This window comes from Bidens hawaiensis, unplaced genomic scaffold (assembly GCF_021521415.1).
Source record: "Bidens hawaiensis isolate Kalapana, Puna unplaced genomic scaffold, B.hawaiensis_p1.1 tig00002735_1, whole genome shotgun sequence".
NCBI classification, from domain to species: domain Eukaryota; kingdom Viridiplantae; phylum Streptophyta; class Magnoliopsida; order Asterales; family Asteraceae; genus Bidens; species Bidens hawaiensis.
In genome coordinates, this window is record NW_027491147.1 from 576,833 (window position 1) to 599,863 (window position 23,031).

The following is a 23,031-nucleotide window of genomic DNA, read 5'->3' on the forward strand; positions in this document are numbered from 1 at the left end:
TCTGTTTCATATATATTAACTTTTATCCATGTTTTGTTCCTCCAGCTACCACCAGAGTCACCACCACCAAAGAAGAAGAGAAAAAATCAAAACCTAGTTTAAGGGACGAAGATCTGCATGATGATCCTGACACAAGGATGATCGATCAACAAAGACGGCCTACAAATCGATAATATATATTGTACTTCAATGTTTAGTGTGATGAACAATCTTATGTATGAATATATATTATTATCAATATATGATATGATTTGGATTTCCATTAGCTAGGGGTTTCATGTTAATTTAATGATTTTTTAATTAGAATTACAATATATTAATTGAATTTGGTTTTTAGTCATATTTATAGTTAAAAGTGGGCAAAAACATTATGTGTCACAAAAGATAGACAATAGCCACACTTAAAGATGAAACTTGGGCAGATACAATATGTGTCACCGAAGATAGACAATAGCCACACTTAAACATTAGTCACACAGTGTGACTTTGTTTTTGTTTTGTGTGACTGAATGATACAAAATGTCATAGATAAAATTATAACATTTGTTTATTTTAGTGTGACAGAATGCTGGCAAATGTCACTGAAAAATAACATATTGCGTGACTGAACGACACCGAATGTCATTCAAATATATAAACTCTGTCCCTAAATCTTGATAATAGCCTCTCTCAAAACTTAAAAAGTTTTAGTGTGTCTAGACATACTCTATAGCCACACCGATGGGGACAAAATGTGTGACTACATAAAACCTTTTGTCACTGTAATTATAATTCAATGTGACAATAACAAGCTTTCACGTCACTATATATAAGAACGACCACACTTATAAGAACATCATGTTGAACTTGCTACATTTTGTCACTGTTGTTTTAAATTGATGTCGCTAAAACATAAATGTTTGTGACTATACAGTAGAAACGGTCACATTGAAAATAGATTCATGTGACCGCTGCTACCTTTAGTCACACTTAATAGACGAAAGCTTCATTCCAGCAAAGATATTGATACCTTTTAGTCACGCTTTTTAAGACCTACGGTCACAAAACTTCAAGGTCACCGTATGGTATCTATGGTGGCGGCAGCTTTGGTGTCACTTGGACTGAAAGGGATATGTGTGACGAAATAGATACAGTGACACTTATTCTGTGTCACCTTATCTAAATTTCACGCAGTGTTCGGGTTTCGGGCCAAAGTCGGGTTTTGTCGGGTATTTACCCGAGCCTGATCCGAGATCGATTAACATTAATTTTCGGGACCGAAATGAACCTGAAAAAGTAGGGTAGGTCCGGGTTCTGGTTTTTTTGAGCCGAGTTTTTCGGTCCGGACCTAAATATGCACAACCCTAGTTACCCTAGATAAAGTAACATATGCTATGGGAAAATATTAGACATCGAAGGAACAAACCAACCCTAAAAGAGATTGTTCTCGGCTATTTTCTACTTGTTTAACTTTTACATTTCTATTTGTTTGATAAGATTATGCGTCATTATTTTACTTCACTAAAAAGGTAAGATAAGATTATGTCTCAAACTTACCGTATATCCTCGTTCGACGTTCGCATCATCTTTGTCATCCCTCCTTCATGTTTCTTCTTTATGGACCTCAACCGTGTCTCTCACAAGGCTCCTGAATGATTTACATAACATCCGTTTTCACGCTTAATCCTACCTTTCCTGGTTTATGCCCCATGCTTGGATCTGAGTCTGTATATGTTTAATATAAACCCTATTGATTCCGACCTTTGCACTTTGATTTAGCTGGTATCGTATCAATTTTTATTTTCTTTAATGACACACGTGTAACGCCAAATTCATTACGTGAATATACTCGACCCATGAACCTTTACTAGATTATGTGTGCAAGATTTTATATATATTTCTAATATATATTTTTCCATAAATTTTCATTTTAAATATACAAATAAGATGATTAACACAGACAGCTGGTGCGATTATAATTATGTTTGAAACAATTATGTTCTTTTTTTGGTAAAAATACTTCTTGTTAAGGGTGTGAGATGCCACACATTTTTGGGAGACCAGATGGCAAGCACATTCAGTGTCTGCCAAGTTGGAGTTAAAAAAACATCTTGTGACACGATTAGACTCAAGTGTAAGACGCAACTGACCATAGCTATAATCAAGCATACTTCAAATCCCAAAATGAATGACATTTCAAACTTACAGTTAGGATTGAAGTACCATATCAATGACCCAAGGTTTACCGGTTAAAATAACAAAAAGGAATGACATTTCAAACATACAATTGAACTTTTGAAATAATGTTAAATCAAACAGCACAACCTTTTAAACTCCACCTGATATTTTTAAAGCGATGCTCGAGGTTTATATATAGACCGTATACAACTCTTGGAAATGCATCTTTTGCCTTAACAGCCGGGCTAAAAAAGTACACACCAAAAAATTTATTAATTAAAAATAAACATTCATATTCAATAAGAATAATCATGGCTTTAAGAATTGGAATAACATAAGCACAATCATATTAGTGTTGATTAAAACACTAATACATCAAAATTCATCCTCACCAAAGTGATACAAGAAGCTTAGCCTTAAATGGCCATAACCATGATACAAACTTAGTTAATCATAGTTTATAAGACTAAAATCAAGTATAAAGCGGATAAAATACTACTTAAAGCTCAGTGAGTGATGAAACACTATCGAACAGCTGAGATTGATTAAGAACAATATGAATTGGGCATGGTAATGAGAAATGATTTCTCAAAAAAAAAAAAAAACTACTCCCCACTATTTACAGGTAAAATTGTGGCGAGCAATATAGCCACACCAAACGATAGGCACAATCATGTCATTATCGATGCTCCTCCTAAAACATATGATAACTTTTGTCTTCACGGGCGTGTATTTTCGGGAGCACGACCGTGATTTTCATAAATATTGGTCCGAACCGTGCTGATTCTAAAACACGGCCATGGCATACAAAAGATCATGTCGGCCCACTCGTACAACTGTGGAGACACGATCATGATGTCTCTTAACTTGACCTAACTGTGCTTTGGTCAACACGGTCATGCCTCTCTGAAGTCATGTCGGCTTAAATGTGCTTGGTTGTGACTCGTGGTTGTGCCAGTTAGATTGGTCTGTGTTTGGTGTTGGTAAGACTCGCACTTCGGGCTTTAATCTAGGAGTCTTGAAGTGGCACACGATCATGCCCAAGGTTGTGTATCGTGATGTATGTCCATACTTGGTGGATCTAATTCTTTTTTTGTCAAGTTTATTGCTTCTTTTTCATCAAAGTCTTGTTTATTCTCGAAAATTCACAAGAAACATATTTTGAGTCTAATTATATGAAATGCTATGAACATGGTTTAAGTATAAGGAATATTATGTGATAAAAGATTTATAATTTAGAGCACATCAATAATTTCAAGACTCAAGGTTATTTGATACCCAAGACATGATTCCGATCAAATATCTTGTCGTACTCACAAGATTTTATGAGTGGTGCAACTCAATCAACCATCAAAGATGGTCTATTATTCATATCAATGGTAATTTTGCCGTAAAAGATCTCAAAATGTATACCAAAACCAATAAGGTATGACTTCTGGTGATTATTATTTATATATCATAACACAAGAGTAAATTAACAACTTTACAAAAATGCTTAACAAATTTCTTTTAACATTGTTTATTGTGAACAACAAAACGTTTTATACATAAAAGCACAATAAGATGATCATCAATATGATTTCTAAAATTAAAAACCAAAATCGCAATCTAATCTTAATTCCCTATATCATAGTTTGTGGAAAAATAATAAAAATAATCCTATTTAGTTCAATAGAGAAGTATATGAGTATCTCCTGAACTTGGGCTGCAATCGCCAAATCAAAATTTTAACCCGGATTTACATAGCCTAACAGAGGGAGTAGTTGGGAATGGAACAAGATTCGCTTTTGGATTGATGTGTGGCTGGATTTGGCGTCGCTTAAATCCAGATTTCCTTTGTTGTTCACCATTTACCAACTACAAAGATTGTTTGATCTCGAATTGTTACAGGAAGTTGGGAGATCATATACTATGGGATTGGGCGTGGGTCCATCTCCCACATGCACTGATGAAAGGAATGAATTTTGTAGGGGTATGGTACTAAAACCCGGTTCTACGACCCTAAATCTATTATGTTTGGCTTATTTTATTACATGGACTAATACAATGTTATTGGGCTGAGGGGGTTTTTGTGGAGGTAACCCTAACTGGGCTAGGCCCATTAGGGTACCATGATGGTGGCCATGAGACTCTCTATATAAGGAGGTCTCCACCTCCTTATTCAGGGGTCATGCTCAATAAGAGCCACCACCACTTTTTTGTGTCTGTAAACAAGAAATCCTCAGAATATCTTAGCAGTCACCTCCACACCCCCAAAAAACCATTGCAGGTCTCAAGCAGCTGGAGAAGAAGATCAAGGCGTGGCTCGTTCATCTCGAAAATCCGTGGAAACATCGTCTTGGATCAGGTCAGATTCATTTCGTGCTTCGACATTGGCGCCATCCGTGGGACGGCAACGAACTACCCTTCGATCTTCATCTCAGCTGTCAGATCTCTCCCAGGAAAAACCCAGATCTGGAAGTTTACAGAAAAAGGCTTCAAGGCTTGTTCTATTAAAGCTCGAAAAGATCCATAGATCTAAAAAGAGGCTTCCAGATCTGTGCAAAAAGAAACGGCCTGATTCGAATGATCAGGTCTCCGGATCTGTGATGGTTTTAAATCTGCTCTGGGCTTCAGATCTGTCCAGATCTGATTTACAGATCTAGGTCTAGGTTACAGACCTGGATTTTAGGTCTAAAGTTGCAGATCCGACTCTGAAATTGCAGATCCAGAAATTACCAGACTTCCGCCGCCATGTACGCGCGCCCGCGGATTCTCACTCCGCAGCCGTGCATGTGCCGCCGCAGAAACCACCATCTGGGTTTTGCGCAAGAGACCTCCGCCATGCACGCGCACTCATGAGTCACCACTCCATCGCCGTGCATGCGCGCATCAGGCCTCGCGCCAAACTTCAAAGGTTGGGAATCCTCATAATATCCCATATGGCTACGAGCCAAACTTCAAAGGTTGGGAATCCTCATAATATCCCACATGGCTACGCGCCAAACTCAAAGGTTGGGAATCCTCATAATATCCCATATGGCTACGCGCCAAACTTCAAAGGTTGGGAATCCTCATAATATCCCACATGGCTACGCGCCAAACTCAAAGGTTGGGAATCCTCATAATATCCCATATGGCTACGCGCCAAACTCAAAGGTTGGGAATCCTCATAATATCCCATATGGCTACGCGCCAAACTTAAAGGTTGGGAATCCTCATAATATCCCATATGGCTACGCGCCAGACTTCAAGGTTGGGAATCCTCATAATATCCCATCTGGCTACGCGCCAAGCTTCAAGGTTGGGAATCCTCATAATATCCCATATGGCTACGCGCAAAACTTCAAGGTTGGGAATCCTCATGATATCCCATATGGACACGCACCAAACTTAAGGGTTGGGAATCCTCATACCACATGCTCATGCACCACATATGCTCACGCATCACATATGCTCACGCATACTACACATGCTTACGCATCACATGCTTACACATATCACTGTCTACGCGCACGCGCATGCAACATCTGCGCGCGGCGCGGGACATAAAGCCTACGCGCACGCGCATGCAGCATTTGCGCGTGGCGCATAACACAAAACCAAAGTCTACGCACACGCGCATGCACAATCTGCGCATGGCGCGGGACATAAAACAGCTCGTAAGTCGCCTCACGCGCAGGCTTTATTATTCATACAGCTCATAAGACGCCTCGCGCGCAAGCTGTTATTATTCTTTTAGCTCGTAAGACGCCTCGCGCGCAAGCTCTATTATTATAGCTCGTAAGCCGCCTCACGCGCAAGCTTCATTATTCTTACAACCCGTAAGTCGGCTCAATCGCAGGCTTTATTATTCATACAGCTCATAAGACGCCTCGCGCGCAAGCTGTTATTATTCTTTTAGCTCGTAAGACGCCTCGCGCGCAAGCTGTTATTATTCTTTTAGCTCGTAAGACGCCTCGCGCGCAAGCTTCATTATTCTTACAACCCGTAAGTCGTCTCACACGCAGGCTTTATTATTCATACAGCTCATAAGACGCCTCGCGCGCAAGCTGTTATTATTCTTACAGCTCGTAAGACGCCTCGCGGGCAAGCTCTATTATTATAGGTCGTAAGCCGCCTCACGCGCAAGCTTCATTATCCTTACAGCCCGTAAGTCGCCTCACGCGCAGGCTTTATTATTCATACAGCTCATAAGACGCCTCGCGCGCAAGCTTTTATTATTCTTGGCTCGTAAGACGCCTCGCGCGCAAGCTTTTATTATTCTTGGCTCGTAAGACGCCTCTCGCGCGCAGACTTTATTACTCACAGCTCGTAAGCCGCCTCACGCGCCAGCTCAATTATTATTCTCAAAGCTCATAAGACGCCTCTCGCGCGCAAGCTTTATTACTCTCACAGCTCGTAAGCCGCCTCACGCGCCAGCTCAATTATTATTCTCAAAGCTCATAAGACGCCTCTCGCGCGCAAGCTTTGTTACTCTCACAGCTCGTAAGCCGCCTCACGCGCCAGCTCAATTATTATTCTCAAAGCTCATAAGACGCCTCTCGCGCGCAAGCTTTATTACTCTCATAGCTCGTAAGCCGCCTCACGCGCCAGCTTCATTATTATTACAGCTCATAAGTCGCCTTGCGCGCAGGCTCCATTATTCTTATAGCTCGTAAGTCGCCTCACGCGCCAGCTTCATTATTATTACAGCTCATAAGTCGCCTTGCGCGCAGGCTCCATTATTATTATAGCTCGTAAGCCGCAACTCGCGCCAGCTTCATTATTATTACAGCTCATAAGTCGCCTTGCGCGCAGGCTTCATTATTATTATAGCTCGTAACTCGCCTCTCGCGCCAGCTTCATTATTATTATAGCTCGTAAGCCGCAACTCGCGCCAGCTTCATTATTATTACAACTCATAAGTCGCCATGCGCGCAGGCTTCATTATCCTTATAGCTTGTAAGTCGCCTCGCGCGCAGGCTTTTATTACAACATGTCACCATCATGAAGAAAACCTCCCAAAACTCAAAAGACAATAAAGACAAGACCAAAGAAAAGGTAAAATACCGCCTCACACCTTATAAAGTCCAGCGCTCCACCTAGACGCTTGCGCGCCCAGGAGCAACGCTGGACTTGGGGGGCTTGTAGGGGTATGGTACTAAAACCCGGTTCTACGACCCTAAATCTATTATGTTTGGCTTATTTTATTACATGGACTAATACAATGTTATTGGGCTGAGGGGGTTTTTGTGGAGGTAACCCTAACTGGGCTAGGCCCATTAGGGTACCATGATGGTGGCCATGAGACTCCTATATAAGGAGGTCTCCACCTCCTTATTCAGGGGTCATGCTCAATAAGAGCCACCACCACTTTTTTGTGTCTGTAAACAAGAAATCCTCAGGATATCTTAGCAGTCACCTCCACACCCCCAAAAAACCATTGCAGGTCTCAAGCAGCTGGAGAAGAAGATCAAGGCGTGGCTCGTTCATCTCGAAAATCCGTGGAAACATCGTCTTGGATCAGGTCAGATTCATTTCGTGCTTCGACAAATTTCAAGATTTCATGTCCTTACTTAGTAATACAAACATTACAAATGGTGAGGATAAATGGATTTGGAAGGTGGACAAGGATGGGTAACTCATATTTAGTTCGGCTCGCAAACTCTTGAGTATAACCAATCCATCATTGAAAACCAATGTATGTATGAGTGGATTAATTGGGTTAAAAAAAAATAATATTTTTTTGTTGGAAAGTCGTTCGGGAACGAATGGCAATCAAGGGCGTGCTATTGAGAAGGAACATTAATTTTTGTACAATATTATGCCCTTTTTGTTCGGAGCATAATGAGATGGTGTGCCATTTGTTAACCACATGCATGCTCTGTAGCGGATACCGGTTAACAAAATATTTCGAAGTGGTGTAAGCTCCCTCCTCCTTGCTTTCTCAATTTTGGATATTATGGAGTTACAAAATCATTATTGCAAAGGCCGAGCAAAAAACATGTTAGTTCATGCCATACGTCGGGTTCTGTAATAAACGGAGTTTATGGAACGTTAGGAATAACATGATTTTCGATGGGGCTAATACAAGCTAAAACACGTTGAAAGAAATAAAGATCTTAAGCTTTCTTTGAGTTGATGCACGGTCAAAGAACTTTAGTGTTAAAATTGAAAGAACTAGTATACATTTGATATAGCAAATATGTAAGTCACACAATGTTTTTTATTTTTTTAGTAATTGGCATATGCTTGTAGCATGTGACTAATACAATGCCACCTTTAAAAAAAGAGTATACAAAGGGGAGAATTTTCAAAATGAACAAAAAATTATGAATAAATCAGTATTTAACTAAATTACAGGAATTCATAAATTGTTCCACAAAGATAACATTTAGACATGAGTAGTTATAAAGTCTCACATCCAGACATTATGCGACACGTGACGCCCAGTCAGATTTATGGTTTTTATACAAAAATAGGGTGTAGTCATAGTCTCCATAATGCCTCAACTTCATTATTTTAGTATTATTTTTTTTGCCTTTCACACGCGTTTAGCACAAAACACAAAAAAAAAAGCCATAATGCCAGGGGGCGGTGTGCCCCCGGCGTTTTAGGCCATAATGCCCCAAAAACTTGTGAACTACGGACGGTCTTACAATGAGGATCACAACCCAAACAAAACAGAAATACAGGTATGTTTATAATTACAAAGAGAAAAAAAAAAAAGTTGATGTAGTAATTTTGAACCAAAGATCAGATCCAACACATTAATTATTCGAGTTCTTTTTTATTGAACAAACTCTCTTCTCTGTATTTTCAGATCACCTAAATGGTTATCAAGAAAGTCATTTACATCACTCTTCCATAAAGATGTGATTAATGCAAAAGAAAACGGTAGTAGTTTGGTAAAAAGACAATAATTAATGATTATTAGTTTATAAGCGTAAGTTGAAAATGTGTTTGGCGGGTTGTAAGACCAGAACCTATTCCTTATTAATTAAACTCCATTATTAAACTTTCCCCAAATATTTCAAAACACAAAGCCAAGACGACCGTTCCTCGTCATTCGTGTCCTCTTTCTTTTTTACTTTTACTCTCTCTCTCTCTCTCTCTCTCTCTCTCTCTCTCTCTCTCTCTAACCCAACCCTTTCTGTTCTGTTTCACAGGTAACAACGACTTCTGTGGAGAACCCTTTCTCTCTAACCATTACCCATAATGTTCGGATAATATCCAACAATAATGGTAGGCGGTAAAGTCAAATCCGCAATGGGACTAAACAAATCCCCAGCGAATTCCAAAATACAACTAACCCACCAACGGCACATTTCCTCCTCCTCTCCGTCCCCACAAGCGTCTGGAGGCGGAGGAGGAAAGGTACCGCAAAAAGGAGCGATGTTCTCTCGCTCCTTTGGGGTGTATTTCCCCAAGTCCTCAGCTCAGGTTCAGCCCCGTCCTCCGGACGTGGCTGACCTGATGCATTTAGTTGAACAGTTACGAGAGCGCGAGTCGCGTCTGCGAACCGAGCTTTTGGAACAGAAGCTGCTTAAAGAGTCTGTGGCGTTGGTTCCGGTTTTGGAGAACGAGATCTCGAAGAAGGATTCGGAGATTAATCGATCGGGTAAGATGATCGAGTGCTTGGAAGCCGAGAATGAGAGGTTAAGGCAAGAAGTTGAAATGCTGCATTCGAAATTAACCGAACAGAAACGTGAATTTGATAACAGAATTAAGGATTTTGAGGTACAGCAACTGCAATCCGTTGCAACCGCTTCGCAACGGTTTCAGTTTCAACAGTTGATGGATATATCCGGGAAATCCAACATGATTAAAACCTTGAAACGCGGCCACACATTCGCTAGTGTTCCTATTAATCATAATAATAATAATATTAATAATCAGAACACTAGCGAGTGTTATACGGAATCAAGCTCTAAGGAGTCGATTCAGGAAGAAATCGACAACTTACCGAGGCTATCTCGGTGTGATTCGTTAGATTTAACTAACGAATCACTGCTCGAGCCTCGTTCTCGAGCCCCGAGAGTTCCGAAACCGCCTCCACGGCCGTCAACATCATCATCATTATCATTGTCGTCATCATTAGCATCTTCTAACAGCTCGCTTGGCAGCTCGGCCGAGCGAGCATTAACGGAGCAACAACCAGCTCCTCCACCACCGCCGCCACCTCCGCCGGCTCCGGCTAAAACCAACAAACCTGCAGCAGCTCCTCCGCCGCCGCCACCGCCGCCGAAGAGTTTAAAGCCGTTGCCGGCGAAGGTACGGAGGGTACCGGAGGTGGTCGAGTTTTATCACTCGTTAATGCGGAGAGAATCTCGCCGGGAAACATGCAACGGAGGTGCTGCCGGCGATGTTCCGGCAACGGCCAACACACGTGACATGATCGGAGAAATCGAGAACCGGTCAACACATTTGCTTGCTGTAAGTAGCCAATAGCCATCGTAGAGTAGAGTGTGGGGTAATTTACTGTTTTGCCCTTTAGCCGACACTTTTTCGTAATAAATTGCCTGAGTATTATTAAATAATAATACTTTTTGATATTTCAAAATCATAATAGGGATAGGCTAAAGGGCTGGTTTCGGCATTTCACTTAATAACCTCACCACCTATTTCACATCTAATTGTGCCATTTAGTTCAGTAGGTTCGGTTTTTACAGATTTTATGGTTTTCTCGATTTTTTTTCTAGTTGGGATTATTCGGTACTTTAGAAAACATAAAACCAAATCGAAATCAATATTTTGATTTTTACTAAAGTTCAAAACCGAGCAGTCAGTTTCTATCTTGGTTTGGATTTCGGTTCGATATTTTAGATTTTGTGTACAACCGTATTTAATTGAAGATAATTCAAATTTCACCGGTCAGTTCATAGTTAATAATTTGTACCTTATCTACATTAATATTACCTTCCATGATTTGTAAGTTTCAAAATCATACGGAGTAATAGGGAAATGTTGAAGGGTAAATTCAGCAATTCATCATGAGCCTTTAACTCACCACCGTTCCCACATTTAATGCAAGATAAAAAAAATAGAAAATTACAGGTCAAAGTCATAGTAATATATTGTTGTACCTTATGCTACATAAATAGTACCTCCCAAGATTTTGTAGCTTTGCTTGTAGAGTAACTTGCAATAATTTGGAATAACTTGTACTATATGGACAAAAACATGTACATTCTATAAGAATCTCTGATTTAACTCTTACAGTGGTCCACCTCACCTCTCTAAATATAGAAGCTATATTGATGGAACCATCAATTTTTCCCAATAGATCACCACCAGTTTCATGTGAAAATAAATTCAAAAAATATTTTTTTAAGTTTTAACAGTTGTTTTTGTTGTAATTAATTAATTACAGATAAAGACAGATGTGGAAACACAAGGTGATTTCATAAGATTTTTAATCAAAGAAGTTGAGAATGCATCATTCACAGATATTCAGGATGTTGTCTCCTTTGTAAAATGGCTAGATGATGAACTCTCATACCTGGTAATATTTACTTCATCATATAATATAACCATTATTATTTCGTTCAATACATAATCAATTTTAAATACTTGTTTTTAAATAATTCCAGGTTGATGAGAGGGCAGTTCTTAAACACTTTAATTGGCCTGAAAAAAAAGCGGATGCATTAAGAGAAGCTGCATTCGGTTATTGTGATCTAAAGAAGCTCGTATGCGAGGCAACATCGTTTCGTGATGATCCACGTCAGGCTTGCGGTCCTGCTCTCAAGAAAATGCAAGGATTGTTTGAGAAGTATGAATATCTTCAGAATAATTTTAAAAAACATATTTTCTTAAATTGGGTTCATCATTTATTTATGCTGGTTTGTTATGGTAACAGATTAGAGCATGGAGTTTATAATTTATCGCGTATGAGAGAATCGGCTTCAACACGATACAAAGTGTTTAATATTCCAATGGACTGGATGCAAGAAACTGGATTTGTAGCTCAGGTAATTTTGTTTTCTATTTTTGAAAGAACTTAACAATAGTGAAAATAATAACATAACTAATTATAAGAGTGATAATGATAATGATAAAAATGTAATGACTGTTTGATTGTTTTAAATGATTGTTTTTAAACAAGTCCAGGTTTATATGGTACTTTTTTATAGCTTAAAAGTAGGCAATTTCATGTGTATGATATCTAACATTAACAATAAACAAGTAAACATTATACAAATAAAATAATATAATATACCAGAAAAAAATAAAACATAGATTTTGACCAGGTAACATGAGTAACAAAACATTGTTTAGTACACAACAAATTAGGTGTTAGTGGTCCCCAAAAGAAAAAGTAAGTTATGTCCATGGTGTTTGGTCTACAATTAGACACAAAAACATAAAAATTTATGATATTGATTTGGTTACAAAATGCCAAAAAAAATCTCCAATATTCTGTTCACTTTACTAGGTCCCCTACCCTTCATGCTCACACGTGAAGGTTAAAACACTCCTTTTTAGATGTTTTCTAATGCAATGCCGCTTTTGTAACTTGTACATCATGCATCAAATGTTGTAAATTGACCTTGGTTTATGAATTTAGTTTTTGGAGAAAGTGGTTTGCCTTTTATGAAACCCAAGATGTTGTTATATGTCACGCTTTATTAAACAAAGAAATGTTTTTTTGACAACCTGTACCATATGCATAATAATTTGTACAATCGTTTCAAGATTCTGGTTTTATAATCCAGTAAAAGGGCCTACATTTTATGTGGACTCTAATGTTTGGATGGGGTAACATTAGTCCTTGCAGTTCGTACTCTTATGTCCTTGTTTTTTTAATGCATTTTTTTTCTTATAATATTTTGTAAAAGGTAAGATAATTTGGCAAGAAATGATAAATAATACTTTGCATATTGTAAATCAAGCTTGCATCGGTTAAGTTAGCGATGAAGTACATGCGAAGAGTATCTGCAGAGCTCGAGACGGTTAGTGGCCCCGAAGAAGAAGAGTTAATAGTTCAAGGAGTACGGTTTGCATTTCGTGTACATCAGGTAATTGTAAAAACATTTGTATTTGTAGTATTAATATAGAAAAGGTATTAATAATGTTCTGGTTGAATTGGGTATGTGACAGTTTGCGGGTGGATTTGATGTGGAAACGATGAGGGCGTTTCAAGAGCTGCGTGATAAAGTAACTATGTGTCATCAACGATGAGGTCTACTACTTGCTAAACATTCTTTATTTGTAGCAAACTCAGCTTCAGCATTCGGTAACGGGCTTTTTTTGCTGTAAAGAGGGACTCGGTTCGTGTTAATACATTGATCTTGTGTTTCCATTTTGAAGTTCATATGTTTTAAGTTCCTATATGACCAAACGGTTGCTTACTAATGATTTATTTGCAAGATCATCAGGTTTTAAACTTGATATTAACTATATACAGTTAATAAAGCGAACTTATCTAGTTTATTCTCGGTTTGGTGTGGTTTGGGGTCAAACCCATAGCCATAACCGATATGTTGGTTAATGGATAGTTTTATTATCCATAACCAATCCGTTATGGCGGTTTTGGTAAATCGGCTTTAAAGGTTATATAGCGATTTTGTTATGGGTCGGTTAACCATAACCAAAATTTGGGCCTAAAAGTTTAGTACCAGCTACTTAAAAAAATAAAATTACATGACCTAGTCCAACACAATATATAATTCATAATTATAATACCAAATATTAAAACCAATGGCAGTATATAATCTAAAAATGAAATTCAAGTTAATTCGATAATAAACATTGAAGTAAAAACATCAAAATGATATAATCCGACCATATGTTTGGTGGGAGTTAATCCCAAACATATATTCGGTTAAATAAATGTTTCGGTTCGGTTACGAAGGGTTTGGAATTACCTTTAACCAAAACTGATCCACATTTTGCATGAAAAGTTATGGTTTTCTAAATGTAGTTGATTTGTAATAATTATCGACCTATCTTTGATGGGAATCTTAGAGATTATTGCAGATCCATTAGAAATATCATCGATGATCGACCCCATACATGAAGTATTGCTCGCACCTGACTTTCCCATAACATCACATAGGTTTCCTATCTTCTTTGATGGAAATATGGTGATTATGTCCTTAAGTTACCTTGTAAAGCCAACCTCTACTGTAACATATTCACTATGGTAGTATAAACATTCAATAGAAATATTGTCGATGAACCGTCAGTTAAGTCTTTCACCCACTTGATTTTCCGAGGAAACAACACCAACGTTTCCTATCTTCATTGACGGATTTGTGGTGATTCTGTGACTTATCTGATTTTTAGTGAAGTGTGTCTCTGAGTTTCCTTGTAAGGTAAACCCGTGCCATAACATATTCAATATAGAAAGTAGATTCATATGCATTTGGTTATTTGATAGATGCATGGTTCCATGTTTCCTATATTAATTGCACTTCTAGCTTTCAATTTGGTCCCATGAATAACGTGTAATGAATAAATGTTTTTCTCTACCTTTTGTAAGCAAAATTTACAACTTATCTTGAAATTGTTCCTTTTTTTTGTTTCTAAACCATGAGAACATGTTATCGATAAAATACGGGCACCGTCAATGCACTGGCGAATGGGATCTTGCAAATAGTAGCTTGCACTGGCCATGTAACATTAAAAAAACTACGACAGAAACAATGGAAACAATATTCAAACATGAAACCTCTGGTAGAGACAAATCATACGTTACCAATACGTTAATTGTACTTATCATATTACCGGCTTTCAAAATCTCTTTTTTCTGTTGTTATTTTTAATTTATTTTTATCTATATGGAAAATTGATTGCTAGCAACTAGTTGTGGAGAAGTCCTTTCCGAATTGAAAGTTGTGTTATCCTTATTTTTGTGACATAATCTAGCATGTGCTATGTAAGCCGAGTATCATTGTCACGTTCATCGAAATGTGACATTACACATCTATTGTTGATAAGGATATTGGTATACATATTTTATGTTCTTGCATTTATTAAGATGAAAAGTAAGATAATTGAACATACTATTAAACTTTTAACCTTAATCCCCATAGGCTTAAAGATCATTTTGTTGGTTTGGTTGTTCAAATATAGTAACTAAAACATATTCAAATACTTAATTTAAAATGTTTTATTTTCATGAACAATTTAAATTAATAAAGTCGAGTAATAAATAATGGATTTGCTTAAACTTGAAGGTTTCCTATGAATAACACTGCAAGGGTTGTCTTATAACATCCTACTTTTGATACTAATAAATAAAATAGTTTTATTTATTTAATGATGTGTTAATATTTAGTTAAATAATAATAATAATAATATAGCGTGAGCTTAAATAATAAAAAGATGGAATAAGGATGGTGACGGGCCTTAGGTCCATGGGTTTACGGGTACTTAAACACCCTTACACCTTCCAAAAACTCTCATTTCCATCATCTGGCCTCCATACACAACACACACACACAAACATCCCCTTCTATCCGGATCCAGATCTGAGCAAAAGGAAAGTAGATTTCGTGTCCACACATCATCAACAACAAGGAACCTAACACGATTCATGTGATGATTCAGATCCGAACCAAACCGGGTCCAAGAAATGTACGGTTTTAGTTAAAATGTTAAGTATTTGAGGTTGAATCGCTATGAAACATGGTAGGATAGTGAATCGTACCTTAGTGTGTAGGAAAAACATAAACTTAAATTTAAACAAGTTGGTTGGAATGAATCGGGACAAACGGGTGGCATTTGGATAGTGTAAAATGAGTAGATGAAGTTGTTATGGCCTATAACTCATTTTATCTGCAAAACGGGCCTAATGGGCTAGAAGAAAACGATTAAAATGGAAAGATATGGAAAACAAGTTTTTCAATCGAATTTTTGAGTATTCGATTCGTTTGAAGAAAACTCGATTCGATTCGATTCGATTTGTTAAAAATGCATTTTTCTAATGAATTTTTAATGAAGCCTTATTAACCCCAGCCAGGGGCTTTGCCCCTTGGACCCTGCTAGGGGCTGCCGCCTCTAGAACTCGCTGTCAGGGGCGCCTGCCCCTGGGCCGCCATTCGTTAGGGGTTTCACTTGCTTAAAATATGATCTAGTTATGATTAGTTAATTGATACTTATAATTGTTACACAGTTAGCCATGCACAGTTAAGGATGGATGTTGTAACATCCCGAAATTCCTATAAATAATATTTAATATATTATTTACGTTAGAAGAATTAATTTGAGCTAGATGAATAATAATAATAATAATAATAATAATAATAATAATAATCTATCTATTCTAATAAAAGCCTACCATTTTGCCACTTGTCAATACCATAGCTCTCCTCACCTTTTTTTCAACCAATTTTCATATATGGTTCTTATTTTTTAAGTCATTTCAATATATGACATTAAAATTATAAATTTATTCTAACAAAATCAATTACTAAATATAATAAGTATTCTCCATATGGATTGACAAGAGACGATTAGTGAATTTTGAAGTGTTAATTAAAGTGTTTATTATGGTTTATATTCAAAATAATAAACAATATGTGGAATGACAACGATCGACTTAGACTAAATCCTGATAACGTTAGCGGCTAAGGGTTAGCCTTTAATACCTAAAAATACATATGATTTTAAAACTAAAGTTTTCGGGTTGACCCGAAAACTAGAATTCGGATCCAAGAACCAACCCGAATTACTTTGGTTCAGGTTCGGGTTAGTGTTTTCTTAGGTTCGAGTTTCTCGGGTCGGGTTAGTTTGGATTCTGGTATGGGTTTTCTTAGGTTGGGTTTCATGTTACGAGTAAAAGTGACAGCCCTACTTTCAACGATTATAAATAAGAATCGCTACCTTCACTTTATGTAACTTTAAATCTTCTAATATTCTTCTAATTTAGAATGATCACTGTTATTTGAACATGGTTTTAATGTTAGTATGTATTTTTATTTTCCTGGAAATTACATTCATATGAAATAAATAAATCATTTTGTTATATTTAAATGTTCGGTTTTTATGTTGCTTGATTATACAATTTTTAATTGTAAAATATAAAGTCAATTAAAAATTTGTCATACACAAAATATTAATGACAACAAATGTATCATGATCAATCAATTTTAAATTTTAAAGATTTTAATGATGATTATATCATCAAAGTTCAGGTATATGGTTTTTGGGATAACCATATATTTTTTTTGATAAACATGAGTAGATATTCTCAAATGACATTATATTAATTAATTAAATGTGATAATATTTTATGTGTATGAATATTTTTTTTATTAGTATCATGGATATATATTATCATTTATCTAGAGTTAGTATGTACTTGAAGAACCTTTTTTGTCACACGGACAACTATATATGGCTATATCAAGAGTTATAAGCAGATATATATGTTACTTTATTAAGAGTTACAAGTAAACATGAACTAAAGATTTTGATTTTTGATAAACAATGTATACATGCTAATACAATCACAAATGTAGTGTAAATGGAAGTTTTTACCTATTTGTAACATATTTGTGTAATCTTAGTTATGTAATTCCTGTAATTTTAATTTAACTGTAACTATATTAACAATATTGATCAATTTGTTGCCTGTATTTCACTTAATGGTCAAAGTTTAAATTTTTCAACAATTACCCATGTAATACACGGGCCTCAAACTAGTAATATAATATAATAAAAGGATGGTAGGCTAAACAGATAGAATTAATTATGGACTTAAGAGGAAGATGGGCCTAAGGAGTATAAATACCCCTTAAACCCTAAGATCCTTTCCATCTCTTTCATTTTACACCATATCTTACACCATCAAAAACACACATTTAAGCCAAACATTCTCTACTCTACTATATTCAATGATCCAAGACCAATCTAAGGTAAAAAATTCAATCATCTCAGCTGACCCAACATAGTAGAACCCGACACCGCAGCCTCGGGATGCCGAATGACCTGTTTGAATATAGATCTAGGTTTATTCGGGTGTTTAATCAACCAAAAATGAGCTTATGGACTACCTTAGCTCAGATATGGACACCCCGAATCTACCTAGGTCATAAACGATCAAACCCTGATCAACCATGTTGGTTAACGGCGGCTGACAGCGTTGGAATCGAAGAAAAACCTTAAAAACACGTAATAAGGAGCTAAACTGAACTTATACGCCGTATAAGTTTAAGCAATGTATAAGTATAGCAGCGCATAAGTATAGCGTATATGTATAAGTTGTAGCGTGTAAATACGTATGCACGTATATGTATGTATGCAGCGTATATGTATGGAACGCCGTATATGTATGCACCGTGTATGTATATAAACGTATATGTATATATGTGGCATGTATGTGTATAAATGTATATGTATAACTTATGCGCTGGATACAACTTATACGCCTAGGGAACTTATACGCCAGTTGATGATTTTACGAGATAAACGAAAGATTAAAAAGCGTATACATACGTAAACGATAGATATGGACTTATATAATTGATAAGATAAGAATAAGTAATTAATTAATATTAAAAGGTAACGTTTAAAATGAGTAGGACTTAGAAAGAAAAGCCAATGAAGTAAACGAACTCTAGAAGTAGTTATTGATTAATGTGCCTTATTACACAGTCAGTCGTACATTGCAAAGGAATGACAAAAACTTCATCAAGACCGGATACATGTGAGTTCTAGCCCCCATTTCCTTGTTATGTTTTCGGGGTTGTATGCATACTCGATGTGATCAGTTAATACACTTACCTTAAGTGGTAAGTGTATGCCATATATGATTCATGTGATAGTTATTATACTGATAATATGAATGAATGCTTGTCGGTGCGTGAACGATCTTCGGATATTTCACGTATCGCCAAGGGATTGTATGTTAATATGAATAAGGACAGTGAGTAAGTTATGACGTGGACATCAAGGGGGTCGTAGTGCCTTATACCTGTCCACCTCATGAATACTTGAGGGTTGTACGCAAATGTGTATGTGATAGACATATGACATTATAGTACGTTAAGAAAGGAAGACACGTGTATGAATACAATAAAGGACTAAAAGCCTATATTGTGTTCGACGCATGTGTTGTTATGGTAGCGTGGTCTAATTATAGATACAATGTATTAAATGATGTAATATTGTAATACATGTTAGATGGTCCAGTCATGGATACGATCGTTATGTGATCCAGTTATGGATACAATGATTATATGGTCCAGTTATGGATATGACGATGGTCCATTTATGGATACGATGGTCAGATGGTCCAGTTATACAATGGTTAGGTGGTCCAGTTATGGATACAATGGTTAGATGGTCCAGTTATGGATATGATGGTTAGGTGGTCCAGTTATGGATACAATGAATAGATGGTCCAATTATGGATACTAAGTACGGTAGTTAATAATTAAGTACGTGTATGTGGTTTGATTGTTTGGTATGGTAGTTAATGAATGTATATATGCACGTTGTGTGATTAATTGGTCCAGCTATGGATACTAGGAAAATAGATAGCGTATAAGGAATGGTGTACATGCTCCGTTATGCGTTAAAAAGATAAGGGTAAGAATGTAAAGGGCTGTGAATGAAAGTAAGGTCATGTAAATGTATCTTCGGATACAGAAGAGTCATGTGTCAATTGTTTTAAATTGATCATCTGTGAAAAGAAATAAATGTCAGAACTCACTCAGCGTGTAGCTGACTTTTAGTATGCATGCATATATTGTTGATGACATGGCAAGCTTGAGGTGCGTACAAGGCTATCAATATTGAAGATTAGTTAGTGATAGAAGGTTATTATGTAAAAAGTTTTAATTCCGTTACAAGTTGTATATGTTTCCGCTGTAACAAACTAATTTTATGAGTAAATTCAATGATAAAGTAAGGCTAGTGGGAGCGGGGCCTTATAGATGTTATAGTTAACTCCGTGAGAAACATGATCCAGGTGAGTTTATAGCCCCATTTTCTTGTTATGTTTTCGTGGTTATACTCGATGTGATAAGTTAATACACTTATCTTAAGTGGTAAGTGCATGCTATATGAATGTTCCACGGATGATGTTTGAATGATATAGAAAATGTTAAAAGTATGAATACAATTATATGAATGATAATATGAAGAAATGTATGTATGAACGTATGGTTGTATGGTCGTATGGAATGAAGGGACCAGACCCTTGTAATATCTGTGAGGAAAGGGACCAGACCCTCATAATATATGTGATGTTAGGGACCATACCCTTATAATATATGTGAAAATATGGACCAAACCCTTATAATATTTGTGAGGTTATAGGGCGAAAGACTCTTTAAAACATAGAGATACTTATGCATGCACTATTTATGTTAACAAAATAAAGTATGAAATTTTGAAAAAAAGAATAAATAAATGTATGTATGAAAGAAATATTAAAAGGTTAAGTATATAATATGAGTCTTCGGATACGTATTTTTGAGAATGTAATGTATGTTACCAAATTAACTAGAACCCACTCAGCGTAGCTGACTTTTAGCATGCACGCATATAAATAGGCTAAGACAGCTAGCTTGAGGGACACACGTGGTGTGACATTCGTCAATTTCGGGTCCTATTTGTATTCGTTTGTGTATTCATTTATCATATAAACCGACCCGATTTATATCCCGAACATTTCAAATATATACAATATTGGATTTTATGTTACTAAATCATTCCACACGCTCAATTTGAAAAACCCCTTTTACGGATTCGAAAACGCCTTTAAAACGATCAAATTACATCGAAAACGAACTTCCGGGACGCGAAACGAACCACGCAAGACGAGCTGGGCCAACCCACCCCACCCCAGACACGCCACGCCGCGCGACCATGGGAGAGGAGGTCGGTCGCGCGGCGCCTAGGGGCTACTGATGCATAAAATTCGTTTTTTTGTTATTAATCACATGTTTGATAACCATAACACCTTATCCTTCCTAAAATCAAGCCTCACCACTCATTTGAACCTGCTCATACTCATCAAACACTCTCAACCTAAGTTCTAAGCTCCAATCTTCAAATTCTTACATGTTTGACTTTCAAGAGTCAAACAAGAGTTCCCTTTGTTTTCTATTTACTCCATATGATTCAAGCTTGCTGTTGCAACATATATATAATATACACCCCTTGTTACCTTAGGTAGTTACTTATCCGGCCCGGTTGGTTAAGTTTCAGGCCTCGTAAGGCAAGACTACATTGAAGACTTTCGTGGTCCTTGTTATATATTTTCCGCATCTAACCATTTAACATTATTATTGCTTACTAACTTCTGCTCATTTTAGTTTGTTTGTCATATTTAAGAGTTCCATGGTTAAGGGTACTAAGAGTCTAGCCTCGGTTTAACCGTAAATAGCTCTAGACCGTAAACCGAACTTTTTTACTAGTTTTTGTTAAACAATTGTTTAAACATGCTTTATGTTAGATTTAAGTTTCAAAAATCATTATTATACAAGTTCTTAGACATTGGGCATGTGGAAACCATCTATGAACTTATTGTGGGATGGAAACTGAACCAAACCGAACTTTCGTTTATAGACTTTATTGTTAACTTTTTGGTTGTAAAACTTAAGTTTCTTCATTTATAAATTATTATACAAGTTCTTTAATATTTGGGCATGTGGAAACCATCTATGAACTTATTTTGAGATGGAAGCCGAACCAAACCGAACTAAACTGATTTTCACTCTCTTAAGACACACAAGTGTGTTTTTAGCTATCAAGACTTGTATAAATCTTTAAAAAAATACTTTATAAACTGATTTTAATTATCTTCTTAAGTACTTTGAAATGTTGGATCCAACTTGATCTCATAACAAAGTTTGGACCGACAAAACCGAACACTCGCTTAACGGACGCTGTTAGTTCTAAAACAATAGAACTACATACTTGGTTAAGTCTTATTAAATGTTATTGAGTTATCTCATAACATCTATTATTTTGGAAAGTTGACTTTGGGTTTAACCAATTATCAAGACCGAACCAACAACCCGAAACACTCGTTAAAACCTGTTTTAGTATCTATATTACAAAGGGACTTGCATTCTCATATTATTACCCACCTTATTACTTAACATATGTTGAGTAAATATTAAGGGCTAGATACTTTAACCTGGTTTCAAGCAAACTTATATTTTTAAAGGACGATTGTTACAATTTATTAAATATTTACATTTTAAACCTTAAACTTTAAATGGTTTTCATTTATTTTTATTTATTTTATTTAAAGACTTCCTAGACAACCATTATAATTCAAGACTTCTTTTCATCTAGACTTTTCTCGTTAAACCTCATCCTTCTGGATACTCGTCATTCTTAACGAATCAAGTTTGCTACTTGAATGTGAGTACTTTCATACTCCGTTTTCCATCTTTCGTTTTGGGGGTGACATTGCATCTTATTCAAAATAATTGCTTTGTACTTGAGTTGTAAACCACAAACTTTATTGTATACTTTACTTAAATAAATGCTCGATTTGGTGTTCTATGCTTACATGCGTATATGCTTATGTGTTTACCGCTTTTGGTTGGTTGATTCATAAATCCGTGAACTATCTGGTATTCTCTTGTAGCACGGTGCCGTTAATGTATTCTTATTAACAACCTCATGAAATCTGAATCTATTTGGTATTCTCTTATAGACGGTGCCGCTAATGTATTCTTATTAGCGACCTCATTTTATCCAAATTATTGCTTTTATTTATTGTTTCGTATACAAGTTGTGGCATTTCTTATATATATATATATACTTGTTCAAAACTATGAATTGTTCACCAACCTTTGTGTTGATAAACTTTATTTTATGCAATGTTACAGGTTTGACTTTTATTGACTCGAGGACTTGACGAAAAATGTTATCTATACTATTATAATATTAGCAAAACGAACAATATATTTGTTTACTTGTATTCAATTTGTTTTGTAT

The 23,031-nt window shown here is 36.4% G+C and overlaps 1 protein-coding gene across 1 annotated transcript; it reads left to right on the forward strand.

Annotated features, from left to right (window-relative positions):
• The first annotated feature begins 9,294 nt into the window (after positions 1-9,294).
• Positions 9,295-13,540, forward strand: LOC143620878 (protein INCREASED PETAL GROWTH ANISOTROPY 1-like). The gene is made up of 6 exons (XM_077092463.1): positions 9,295-10,554; positions 11,492-11,623; positions 11,712-11,893; positions 11,981-12,092; positions 13,008-13,139; positions 13,222-13,540. Exons 1-6 carry the CDS (start codon positions 9,361-9,363, stop codon positions 13,300-13,302), a joined length of 1,833 nt encoding a protein of 610 aa, XP_076948578.1. The 5' UTR covers positions 9,295-9,360; the 3' UTR covers positions 13,303-13,540.
• The last annotated feature ends 9,491 nt before the right edge of the window (positions 13,541-23,031 follow it).